Raw genomic sequence first — 13,801 nt, forward strand, 5'->3', positions numbered from 1 at the left:
TAGGATTGAGACTGAAGAATCATTACCCCTGATTGTTTCCCCCAGTTCTTTCTAGTTTAATCATTTCTTCCCTATTACACTCGGATAGTGGATTCTGTTTTTAATAATTAACCCAATTATTTATGTGCAAGAGGAGACAGGATGATTATTTCCAAGCTGGGATGAGACATTTTCTCTTTGGGTTTCAATCTTGGGGTAAAGAAAGAGTGTGTGCATGTGTAGGTGTGCATACCACTTGTATCTTTTGCAAGAGGACAGCTCCAGTAGGGGCTCCTGGGTCTTTACCTTCTACTTACTTGTATCATAAATACCGCTTACAACTCAACACACTACTTCTGGAGAAGTCTTTCCATTTTGTCTTGTTGGGCAGGTAAGAGCAGTGGAGTGATAGGAGGGGCACATTAAGGAGAACATCTATGGAGCATTTTAAAATGAATTACCCTCATTTGTATGCTCTCCTTGTTCTGATAAGTGATTGAGGCATTATCTACACTGCCCTATATCCCAGGATCCGATCCAGATTAATTGCTTTGAATTGAATTATATGAGTTAAGCAGACAATTTGGGATCAGATTCTGAGATATAGGGCAGTGTAGATCCAGCCTAGGATGGTAATGAAACTTTTGAGTTTGGATATTGTTTGTGCTGAATTAATATAGAAGAAGTCAAAACATGAAGAATAACAACTTGTTGTTTCCTTTTATTCGATTGATTTACTAATTTATACTAGCAGTTTAAATAATAGCACACCTTTTATTAACACATTAGTGAAAAATTACCTCAAACTATCTTATATTTTATTCTTAAAATCTACTTCTCTGTGTTTTATACATCGGTTACATTTCGTCTATATACTTAACTCATATTAATTAATAAAGCCAACACTAATTGAATCACACTTACTTTAAAGAAATCAATTGGGTTTCCAATCATTCAAAAACATTGTGATTCTTCTTTAACCAAAATAGATTTTCCATTTCTGCTAAATCATTATTTTAATAGAACGAGCCATAATGTATTTTCCATTTACGCTGAAATGAGGACATGACTACAGATTCTTCTACAAATGCAGGAACGAAAGGCTGACACTTTTAAATTTTCCACCACACACTTGCAAAAGCCTCTTTAGAAACTCTTTATAATATCAGAATTATCTGCTCATGTATCAAGAGAGAAATTACCTAAACATTTGGAGATCCTCCAAATGTAGGTCAGGAGATAGATTGATATTATTTTTTGGACTGGGAATCAAGATTATATAGGACAAGGGGCACTGCAGAACCCTAAACACCATGAATGGGCAGTGCTACACAGTGAATGCAATCCCTGCTTACTGGGAAGCAGCCTCTGCAGTCAATGGGGATCTGTTCCCTTGTTGATCGGGAAGCAGCTAAGAACTGTTTCTACTTCCTCCCATAAGTGATTCTGTGAGGGGCAGAAAGAGGAATAACTGTCACTTTTGCAAAGGAAAGACAGGACTATCAGGCAACAGCTTCCCAGTTGACAGGGAAACAGATACCCATCAATTGCACCAGCTGCTTCCCAGTAAGTGGGAATTGGGAGAATTTAATGGTCCCTACTTAGCCTCTAAACTGCACAGGGATCATGAAAATGCAACAGTTACAAGGGTGTAGTTCCAATTTAACCATTTGTAACTATGATAGAGATTCTAACTCAATTTTCTTATCTTCCAGCCACTACTAACATCTGCTGCTGCTTCTGTTATGTTTGCAGATTAACATTTACAGTTCTTTTTGACTTGCCAAAAATGACTGAGTCTTATAAATGACTAAACTCAGATTGAGTCAGGGCGCTATATGTGTCCAAATACATGCGTTTATTTGTATCTTTAATAGAAATGATTTCTGCAAAAGAAAGCATTCAAACAGATACAGCTTGTCCTTCACAGTTGAAATGTTGCATCTCCTCAAATTTCCCTCTTGGGAGAAACACTGAAAGCCCAGGACCTTAAGCATATGACTCTGCAGAGAATGCCTTTCTCAAAGAAAAAAAAATGAAAAAAATGCATTGTGTAATTGCTGTTGCCCATCTAGGATTAAGGGACAGATGCCCAGCTCCAGTATTGGTAATGATTAAATCCTGAACTTTAGACCTGACCAGTTAAATTTATTATGTCTTCAATTTCTCTCTCAGTTTCCCTATTCAAAGAAGCTTTCTGGCATTGCCAGATCAGCTGGAAAGTAGCCCCATTCACATATCTGTACCTAGTTTGTCCAATGCTTTGTTGGATGGGTGTTAACTGCACAGAAAGCTTGGAAATTTTACTTTGGTGATTATCAGCAATGAGGGATTCTATGGAGTCAGAGTTCAAAAAGAAACTTTTCTGAGCTCTGGGTTTTGAGAAATATTTTCCTTGCTTCCTCCCTTGAATGTGCGCATGAAAGAGGCTCCTAGTCCTAGGTGGCCATTGTGGCCTCAAGTGTTTGGTTTGTGGTCACATTTCCCAGAAAAATGCTGAGTCTATTAATAATATACACTTTGCTTGGCAAAACACCAAGATCAAGAGGGATCACATCAGGACACATGGAGAGGAGGGAAGAAAGATCCATGGCAACCACCTGAATATGTTGAACTTAGCTTTGTGTGGTTAGCTCTCTTGCTTTGAGAACAGCAATTAAACTGAAGGAGCTCTTTTGGTTTCTTCCCTTTCACCTCTCCCAAGTACTTTCTAAAATAACAAAAATATGTTAATTGGAGATAGGAAGCACTCTAAGCGGGGGGGGGGGGGGGGATCCACTTCTTCCCTTTCATTTAGCATGGATCTAAATACAACATTGCAAATGTGGGGCTAGGAAGAAACTATGGAATCTCTTGTGAGGAAAGAAATAAGCAAACAGCATAGAGTTAATGACTTTTACACGGGCAGCAGGCTAGCCCATGGGGTGTAGAGTGCATAGAGCTCTGTACTCTCTATGATCTGCCAACATCCTTCCCACCTGCATCTACTGCCTGAAATAGCCGTTTCACCATATTCAATTGTAGGGCAGGCTCTGAGTGTGTTATATATCCTTTATCCCAGGTATGGATAAACTTGGGCCCTCCAGGTGTTTTGGACTTCAACTCCCACAATTCCTAACAGCCTACTGGCTGTTAGGAATTATGGAAGTTGAAATCCCAAACATCTGAAGGGCCCAAGTTTGCCCATGCTTGCTTTATCCTGTTGTGCTGATTGTGAGCTCTTTGAGTACACACAGATCTATTACTAGGCAACTGAAGTTATCTGACCTGAACCTGGGAAAGTTATAAGTCTAAATTCTCTTCTCTATCATTTGGGATGTTTGCCTCAAGGAAGATGTGCATTGCAATGCATTTCCCAGTGCCATCACCCTTTTGTCTTCACCTTCAGAGCCTGTAGAGGCCCAGTCAACCCATAGGATGCTGGTGTTAAGCAGCCAGGATGAGCTGCAAGTGCTGAAGAAAGAGCTGAGATGTTGCTTCCCAGAGTCTCTGAAGGTGAGATCGGGCTTTTCCTTGCTCTTTTCTGGAACAGTTTAGCACCCCAGTAGGTAAACCTGTGGCCATAGCAGTCACAATACCTCTGCCACCTGAGCAAGGTATCCCATCCAAATGTTTCTGCGAACATCATAAGAAGGCCAGTCTGCAACACCTTCTCATATTATGTCCTAGATGACAGTCACAGAGCACCATAAAATGGATTCTGGGTTCAGCTCAGTGTAACCAACTCCTCCAGATAACCACTAGTATACTTGGCTCTTATTCAAAAATCAAAACATGAACTTTAAAATGTTAGACAGTCAAGGCACTTATTCCTGGCAGTGGTACTTTGCAGAATATTAGCCCTAGCTCACCATGATCTTGGATTGACAATGATGGGTTAAAATGACACAAAAATCACTTATAAGCCAGTTGGGAAAAAACAATACAAAACAGCATCAGTCTTTAGTGTTTCTGTTGTTGGGATTAGGACCTGGGAAAAGTTACTTTTTTTGACCACAGTTCTCTCTTGTACTATCTGGGAAACTCTGGGAGTTATAGCTTAAAAGAGAAAAAAATCTGGATCTCTGTTCAGGATAAACACACATTTCTCCTGTCCTGTTAGGTCTATGGAGCTGTGCTGAACATCTGCCAGGGAAATGCTTTTCATCAGGAGGTTCTGGTAGATTCCTGGCCCAACTTTCAAGTGGTTATTGCACGGCCCCAAAGAGAGGTATTGGTGGAATCTGTGTATCTAAGAACGTGTATGGCTTGATTTTTTGTCATTTGAACAGGTAGGACTTGATGCTTGAATTGCATGACTGAAGAGGCATATTATGCAGCTCTAGGTAGTATGAAAGAAGACCAATGGAGGAAAGACTAAGGCATTTTCAGTTATCACTGTGTGTACAGATACATGTACATTCATAAGTTATAATGAGCATGCACCACACGCCACCCAGACTGACACAAAGGAACTGTTCTGATATCAAGTCCACTACATGTCAGCCTGAACCCCAATACAGAGCCAACACAATCCTATCTTTCTCTGTAATGGTGGATACATGGTAAACCTAAATAACCTTTTTTTAAGATCCATCAAATGGTGCCTGGGATGTTTGGAGTTATAGTGCACAAAGTAACTTCCCCACAGCTATGGCCTAGATCAGAGGTTCTCAATCTGTGGGTCCCCAGGTGTTTTGGCCTACAACTCCCAGAAATCCCAGCCAATTTACCAGCTGTTAGGATTTCTGGGAGTTGAAGGCCAAAACATCTGGGGACCCACAGATTGAGAACCACTGAGCTAGATAAAACACACATTTCTATAGTGGCACAATTTATGCTATTCTAGTAGATGGGGCTGTTGCAAAAGATAAAATAAAGTTAATATTTACTGGGTTCCAAAATAAAAGAATTCTGGGTTGAAGAATTTGTTCTGGGTATTGTCGAAGGCTTTCATGGCTGGAATCACTAGGTTCTTGTGGGTTTTTTCGGGCTATAGAGCCATGTTCTAGAGGCATTTCTCCTGACGTTTCGCCTGCATCTATGGCAAGCATCCTCAGAGGTAGTGAGGTCTGTTGGAATTAGGACAATGGGTTAGCGAAAGGAGGAAACTTTGCTGTAACCGCCACCAGGATCCCAGTAGAAAACATCATTGCCAATGTTGAATCAGAAATTTATCGCCTCCCCGAGGAGGAAGCAGAAGAAGTACAAGCAGAAACAGCAAGGATCCTGAAAAAGGCAAAACTTCCCTCCAGTAACATTACTAGGAAGGAAAGACAAGCCATCAGAGAACTGAATTCAGATCCTGATATCCTCATTATGCCAGCAGACAAGGGGAATGCCACAGTAATCATGCATACAGAACAATACAAGGGGAAGATCAGAAAACTCCTGGACCCTACTATATACAAAAAACTCAAGCAAGACCCAACTGCCAAAATAACCAGGAAAACCAACACTCTGATTAAGAACTCCTCAATAAACTTTGACATACGACAACAGCTATGTAAATCGGAAGCCCTTCCACCCAGGCTTTATGGACTCCCAAAAATCCATAAGGACTCCACCCTACTCAGACCCATCGTGAGTGCCATTGGATCCCCCACATACGACCTAGCAAAATTTCTTGCTGCACAGTTACATAGCCATATTGGGCTCACTACACACTACATCAAGGACTCAGCCCACTTCATAGAAAAAATCAGCAATCTCAAGCTAAATACCAACGACAAACTGATCAGCTTCGATGTGGTATCTCTATTTACCATGGTCCCGGTAGCAGACACCATGGCACTCATCAACCAGAGGTTCCCAGAAGACATCACGGCTCTGTTTCACCATTGCCTCACCACCAGTTACTTTCAGTGGGACAATGAATTCTACGAACAGAAAGATGGAGTAGCTATGGGGAGCCCTCTCAGTCCGGTCATAGCTAATTTCTACATGGAACATTTTGAAAAACAAGCCCTGGAGACAGCAACCAAAAAGCCCACAATATGGTTCAGATATGTGGATGACACCTTCACCATTCGGAGCCATGGAGAAGAAGAACTCAACAGGTTCCTGGACCATCTTAACAGCATCCACCCAAACATCCAGTTTACCATGGAAAAAGAAAATGAAGGAAGACTGCCTTTTCTAGATGTCCTAGTCATCCGCAAACCAGATCAGCAATTGGGTCACACCGTCTACAGAAAACCCACACACACAAATAGATATCTACATAAAAACTCCAACCATCACCCAAGTCAAAAAAGAAGCACCATGAAAGCCTTGGCAGACCGTGCAAAAAGAATCTGCGAACCCCACCTCCTCCAAGATGAACTGAACCACCTCAACTGGGCTCTCCAGGCCAATGGATACTCCACCTCAGACATCAGAAGAGCTGCAAGACCAAGAACAAACCACGAGAGTAAAGATGAAGATCCACCCAGAGGAAAAGTGTTCCTGCCATACATCAAGGGAACCATAGGGAAGCTGATGAGGAAACACAACATACAAACAATCTACAAACCCACCAAGAAAATCCAACAAATGCTCCGTTCAGCAAAGGACAAGAGGGATCCTCTCACCTCTGCAGGAGTCTACCGTATACCATGCAGCTGTGGACAAGTCTACATAGGGACCACCAAACGCAGCGCCCAGACACGCATCAAGGAACATGAAAGGCACTGCAGACTACTTCAACCAGAGAAGTCAGCCATAGCAGAGCACCTGATGAACCAGCCTGGACACAGCATATTATTTGAGAACACAGAAATGCTGGACCACACCAACAACCACCATGTCAGACTACACAGAGAAGCCATTGAAATCCACAAGCATGTGGACAATTTCAACAGAAAGGAAGAGACCATGAAAATGAACAAAATCTGGCTACCAGTATTAAAAAACTCTAAAATTACAACAGCAAAACAACAGAGAGGAAACAACCAGGCACAGATTAATACCTCCCAGCAAGAGATTTTCCCAGGCTCAGGCAGGCCTTCAAATGCTAATGAAGGTGATCAGCTGAAACATTCACACCTAACTGCAGCAGGGAAGAGCTCCTTGCCCCACCCCTGCCATTCCACAGATATATAACTCATTGTCCTAATTCCAACAGACCTCACTACCTCTGAGGATGCTTGCCATAGATGCAGGCGAAACGTCAGGAGAAATACCTCTAGAACATGGCTCTATAGCCCGAAAAAACCCACAAGAACCTAATTTGTTCTGGGTCTTCCAAATGAACCTAGTTTACAATTTTTCCACTCTAAATCTACACCTGGTTCTAACAAATTTTCTTCCATTCCAGCAATATGATTTAGGATGAAGAGGATCATTTTATTACTGTCACCAAATAAAATTGTGTCACAAATCCTTGTGTGTGTGTGCAAAGTCATGATCTCCTCCCAACTACCCTGTATATTCTCATCTAGAAAATACCATTGGAAACCAACTACTTCACCCAGTCCTATGCAGTTTTCTGTAGGCTCCTGAGTGCCTTTGAAGAATTGGTTAAAGATACTGATGCTATCGACTGGAAACAGGAATTTCTACTACAGGGTAAGATGCATGGATATCAGCACCCAAAGTTGTATGTATGTGGCAATTACACTAATCTGGCATTTTCAAAGTTCTTGTGGTGTACTATGCACAGTTAGAATCTTTAAATGGGCATTTTCCAAAGAATTTCAGGCTCTGAATACATATATTAAATTATCATCTGTCTTGTATTAATGGAAGAAATCCCAGTTTCACTATGTACATATGTCTTCAAGTCATCTGACAAGTTGTGGAGACCCCAGGAATTTTATAAAGTTTTCTTATGCAAGGACTATTCAGAGGTAGTTTTGCCAAGCCTTCATCTGAAATATAGCTTACAGCCTTTATTATTCACTAGCTGTGCCCTGCCACGCGTTGCTGTGGCCTATAGTAAAACTTATCAAAGTTGAGGTAGATATCTGGACTATTATGAAAGAGAGGTACCTACCTCTTCCTTCCCCCTTTTCCTCCCCCTTTCTCTCCTTTCTTCCTTCTCTACCTCTTTCTTTCTTTCCTTCTTTCACTACTTGGTTTCATCCTTCTCTCTTTCCTTCATTCCCTCCCCCTTTCTTCCTTTGCCTTTCTTCCCTCCCTGTTTGCTTCCTTCTTTCTCTTTTTATTTCCTTTTATTTCACCACCATCATAACAATAACAATAATGCAATGCATTGCCTCTGGGACCTGACACCTCTCCCATCATTCCCCCTAAAAGGGTCTCATAGGAAGAATAATAGCATCATAATAATCATAGAAATAACAACCTTTACCCGCCACGCCGTGCTGTGGCCAACCTTCCCTCTTTCTCTCCTTCTTTCCCTCCTTCCTTCCTTCCCTCCCATCTTTCCTTCTCCTCTTCCTTCTCTATCTCTTTCCTTCCTTCCCCCTTTTTCTTTCTCTTCTGGTCTCTTTTCTTCCTTCTCTCTTTACTTCTTTCCTTCCCTCCCTCTTTCTCTACATCTTCCCCCTTCCTTCACTCCCTCTTTCCTTCCTTTATTCCCTTTTTTCTTTCCTTCTCTCCTTCCTTCCTTCCCCCTTTTTCTTTCTCTTCTGGTCTCTTTTCTTCCTTCTCTCTTTCCTTCTTTCCTTCCCTCCCTCTTTCTCTACATCTTCCCCCTTCCTTCACTCCCTCTTTCCTTCCTTCATTCCCTTTTTTCTTTCCTTCTCTCCTTCCTTCCTTCCCCCTTTTTCTTTCCCTCCCTCTGTCTCTCATTTCTTCCTTCTCTACCTCTTTCCTTCCTTCCCCCTTTTTCTTTCTCTTCTGCTGTCTCTCTTTTCTTTCCTTCCATCTTTCCTTTCCTTTCCTTTTCTTCTTCCTTCTTTCTCTAACTTTCCTTCCTTCCCCCTTTTCTTTATCTCCCTTTCTCTTTCTTCCTTCTTTCCTTCCTTCCTGTCTTTCCTGGATTTTGACAGGGCGGGAAGGGGCGGGCTGGGGTTTGGAGGTGGCGTGAAGTAAAAGGAGATAAGATTGGGGCAGGCGGGTGATGGAGCGTGGGGTTGCGTGTGTGTGTGCGGAAGCGGGGGGGAGTGGGGTTGCGCGTGTGTGTGTGGCGGTGGGGGGAGTGATGGAGCGTGGGGTTGCATGTGTGTGTGCGGCGGGGGGAGTGATGGAGCGTGGGGTTGTGTGTGTGCGTGCGGCAGGGGGTGTGTGTGCGGGAAGCGGCGCGGCGAGGCTTGGAGTGGGCAGAGGGAACTGTGTGCGCGTGCCAGGGAACTTGCGGCTGGGCACCAATGCGCATGCTCAGTTGTTTTGCCATTTTGTGAGTGTGTTGTTGTGTTGTTTTTCATTTCGAGTAGATATGTTTGTACCTTATGGGTTGTGTTATGGGCATGGGAATTTTGGTTAAGTTTCGTTGGGGGGTTTGTGAGTTTTGTTGTTTTGTCGTTTTGTGAGTGTGTTGTGTTGTTTTTCATTTTGAGTAGATATGTTTGTACCTTGTGGGTTGTGTTATGGGCATGGGAATTTTGGTTAAGTTTCGTTAGTTTTTTTTTAGTTTTGTTGTTTTGCCGTTTTGTGAGTGTGTTGTTGTGTTGTTTTTCATTTTGAGTAGATATGTTTGTACCTTGTGGGTTGTGTTATGGGCATGGGAATTTTGGTTAAGTTTCGTTGGGTTTTTTTGAGTTTTGTTGTTTTGCCGTTTTGTGAGTGTGTTGTTGTGTTGTTTTTCATTTTGAGTAGATATGTTTGTACCTTGTGGGTTGTGTTATGGGCATGGCAATTTTGGTTAAGTTTCGTTGGGTTTTGTTGTTTTGCCATTTTGTGAGTGTGTTGTTGTGTTGTTTTTCATTTTGAGTAGATATGTTTGTACCTTGTGGGTTGTGTTATGGGCATGGCAATTTTGGTTAAGTTTCGTTGGTTTTTTTTAGTTTTGTTGTTTTGCTGTTTTGTGAGTGTGTTGTTGTGTTGTTTTTCATTTTGAGTAGATATGTTTGTACCTTGTGGGTTGTGTTATGGGCATGGCAATTTTGGTACAGTTTCGTTGGGGGGTTGTGGAGTTTTGCTGTCCGGTTGAACCAACCTAACATATTTATATATATAGATTGACAGCCTCACATCCTAGAACTATCCAGGACTGACCCTGCTTAACTTTCAAGACCAGACAAGAATTGGCACCTTGTATCTGTTAATTATTGTTGAAGATTAAATTCTGTATTTGTTAGAGCAAGGATTCTGTGATGGCCATTCTTTTGCCTGAGACACAGCATGGTGTTGAGATCTTAGTGTTGGACTGTGACTCGAGATAAGGGTCAAATCCCTGCTTGGACTTGGAAACCCACTGGGTGACCATAAACAAGTAACGTGCTCTCAGTCTCTGAGGAAGGCAAAGGCAGACCCATTGTGAACAAAGTCTGCCAAGAAAACCTGCCATTACTAAGTCAAAAGTGATTTAAAGACATATCTATTTTGCCTTTCTCTTAATTATAATGCTAATTCAATGTTAGAAGCACCTCGGCTTTTTAAAAGGTTCACTATTTTGGTTTAACTTTCAAGCCCTTCCCCACTAACACTCCATTTTAACTCTCTCTTCCCTAGCTTTGCAAGTCAGTGTGTATCAAAGGTCCCGGAGCCTCGCTGCTGCCAGGTGTTCTTCTGCAAAGTTGTTGACTCAGACCCAAGTTTTTATTCTGCAGAACCCATCACATTTGCCGGCTGCTGTAGCCAGGTACACTGATCTATGATCCAGGGCTTCTGTGGCACACAAGCCAGAGTGCAGGACAGCTGCTAAGGGACTAAGTGATGGAGACTTCTCTCTTGAAGTCCATGGTGATTGGGGATCTGTAGCAGGGGGATAAAATAGAAAAAGAACAAACTCAAAGGAGACTTGTATGGCAGCTTTGTAGAATGGCCATTTTCAGGGAGCAAGCATTAGCACCCCTCCCCTGTCAGGAATGCATTTCAAGGGGAATGCTCCCCTTGGGAATGCACCAAGAGTAGCAGAGACGTTTTTTTTCTCTGTATGCCAGCATACAGGAGAGGTGTTGAAACAACCAACTAACTACTAAGGCCAATCAACATTTGTAGAATCACCCTAAATTTTCTTTGCAAGACTTAAGATGAAATGTAGTTCACCATTCATAGTACATGACTTCTCTGCATAACTCAGAGCACAATGAAAAACAACTGTGGATGAGCAACAGAGCAGAACAGTAAAACAAAGACTTTCCTTTTGAAGAGGTCAGCACTTCCAAAACATTTGATCTCCAGGCTGTGAACTAGCCCCACTGCATCTACTATACAGTATATACAATTTGCGCCATGCAATTATCTCGAGTCGAATTTTTACTGATACTGTGCCTTCCAAGTAATGCCTCAGCTTAGAAGAGGTACTTGACCAATTCACTCAAGAGTCACAGATGTTCTTCCATTGAGTTCTGTGGTATGCTAGAGCAGGCCCATTCTTTTGAGTGCAACTCCATCAGGAAAAGTGTATACCCAAGAGTCAAAATTGCAAAACAGGAACTCAAAATTCTCTTACCTCGTTTGGAAAAATCACCTGTGTGAGAAGTCTGGTACAAAGGCTTGTTGTTCACTATGTAAGAAAAGATGAAGAACCAGACTGTTCTTAGAGGACGTCTAGATTCTATTTTAGGAAAATGACATTTTTGTTGCTTTTCAAACTCAAGACTGGTGCAAGGTCCACCATTCCATTTCAGTCGGCAACCTTGGCAGAATTGAACTTAGATGTTGAGGTGCCAACTTGGTTGGCTAGCTGGCTTCTGACATTTTAGTAACATATGACCCCATCAGACAGGCAAAATTGCCTGTCCTGCAATACTTGGACTTCAGTTGAGGCATGGAGTCCAACGGCTGCCAACATATGACTTCGATCTATTTCAAGCGGGGCTCTATGTCTCAACTGAAGTCCAAGTGTGGTAAGAGGCCACTTCAGCAAGACAGGCGGCTTCCCATGCTACATGGGAAACAATGGGGGGAAGCCAGGCAGCGACATTTCTCCCTGTGCGATGAGGTGAGGTGGAAGGCTAGCCAGGTGTGAAGTGCCAGGTTCCCACAATCTCCTGGCCACAATGTGACAAGGTCCTTAGTTTCACAGCGGTAAGTTTGTTTTAACTGTCCCTTCTTTCTTCAGGTCTGGTTCAGAATTGAAACTCTCATCCCTCAAAATCACTGATGCTGCCCTGCTGAATGAGACGTGGAGCGTAGGGGGAACTGAGCAGAGCCTGCAGTACTTATCTCAGCTAATCCAATGCTTCCCTAGCTGTTGTCTTCTGGATGCCGGAGGATGCCCAATTTCATGGGTCCTTCTGGATCAGTTTGGGAGTTTGACCCATGCTTACACCATGCCTGAGCATCGGGGCAAAGGCTATATTCAGATGGCGATAGCAGCATTGGCAAAGAAGTTACACAGCATCGATTTTCCAGTGTATGGAGATGTTTTGGAAAACAACACAGCTATGCAGAGGGCCATGAAAAACATGGGAGCCCACTTCACCAGTTGCTCTCTGTTTTACGACCTGTATACCCCTCAGGCCTCTGTAGACGCTGGCTCTCCAAATATTCAAAGAGTTATATCAGAGTCAACTCTAACCTAACCTCTCCAGGCACTAAATCCCAAACTTTAGCCTCATAGCCAATCAGGTAACAGGTATGCTCAGTAAGTTGCTGAAATGTTCATGAAAAGCCTCTTAAATTAAATATGACATTTGCCTATTGCTGGATATTGAATGGTTTGAAAAGAAGTACATTGAATGGGCAACTTCCCTGAGGTCCAGGGAGAAGGAAAATTTCTGCCTTTGAATCCTTTAAGGACCATTTTGAATGGATTCTGAAGTGGCCAGAAGTCTAATTCTGTTTTTTTAAGAAGTGCTTTTTAATATTAAAAAGGGCAGTCTACCTATTTAAAGACCAAAACTAGTATTCCTAGAGGCTTCTAGGTGTTACAAATTAGCTTAATATTTGTTTAAGGGAGGTGGTAGAGATGAACATTACAAAAATAATCTAGATATATACATGTACTTATACAGATCTCACAGTTCAACACAGCTCTTCCAAAAGCATACTAAATTGCATGGAGCGCTGTTATCTTCCAGTTGAAGCGGTACCTATTGATCTCACATTTGCATGTTTTTGAACTGTTAGGTTGGCAGAAGCTGGGGCTAATAGTGGGAGCTCACCTCACCCCCCAGATTCAAACCGCCAACCTTCAGTCAGCAAGTTCAGCAGTTCAGCTGTGCCACCGGGGGCTCATGAACACATACATGCATGTTAACTCTACACATTTGTTCATTAAACCCATGTGTTCATATACTTGCATGATTTGCTTTACCAATTATTTCTGCTTTTCTTTGACTCCAAAATGCAGCAATCACGAAAGGCCTGGTGCAAGTATGGTATAATGTTGGATTTTTTTTTTCTGTGTCAGAAGCAACTTGCAGTTTCTCAAGTCGCTTCTGGTGTGAGAGAATTGACTTTGCCCAGGGGACACCCAGATGTTTTTACCATCATTGTGGAAGGCTTCTCTCATGTCCCCGCATGGGGAGCTGGAGTTGACAGAGGGAACTCAACCCGCTCTCCCTGGACTAGGACTCTGGAAGACCAGGATTGCAAAATACCAGGACAGGGTCACTGTAGTTGGAATCAACTTGTAGGCACATATCAACTGCCATTTAAGCAGGCCCTAAGTAGGGATCAGAAAACTACAGGCGACCACTATTGCTGCATTTCAATTCAAGTCAGCCCCCAGCATCCTGATCAGTGGTGATAGGTGAAGAGAACCATATTTCATTGTCAGTTGCAGGTAAAGGACTACAAAAGCATCAATATGTTACTGGAAATGTAACTACTTTCTACAAAGGGTAAA

General features: G+C 42.4%; 1 protein-coding gene across 1 annotated transcript; it reads left to right on the top strand.

Annotated features, from left to right (window-relative positions):
- The first annotated feature begins 162 nt into the window (after window positions 1–162).
- Window positions 163–13,269, top strand: LOC132773455 (glycine N-acyltransferase-like protein 3). The gene is made up of 6 exons (XM_060772708.2): window positions 163–370; window positions 3,368–3,474; window positions 4,082–4,189; window positions 7,380–7,506; window positions 10,516–10,645; window positions 12,071–13,269. Exons 2-6 carry the CDS (start codon window positions 3,397–3,399, stop codon window positions 12,531–12,533), a joined length of 906 nt encoding a protein of 301 aa, XP_060628691.2. The 5' UTR covers window positions 163–370; window positions 3,368–3,396; the 3' UTR covers window positions 12,534–13,269.
- Window positions 13,270–13,801: the final 532 nt, after the last annotated feature.

Source organism: Anolis sagrei, chromosome 1 (genome assembly GCF_037176765.1).
Source record: "Anolis sagrei isolate rAnoSag1 chromosome 1, rAnoSag1.mat, whole genome shotgun sequence".
Taxonomy (NCBI): Eukaryota; Metazoa; Chordata; class Lepidosauria; order Squamata; family Dactyloidae; genus Anolis; species Anolis sagrei.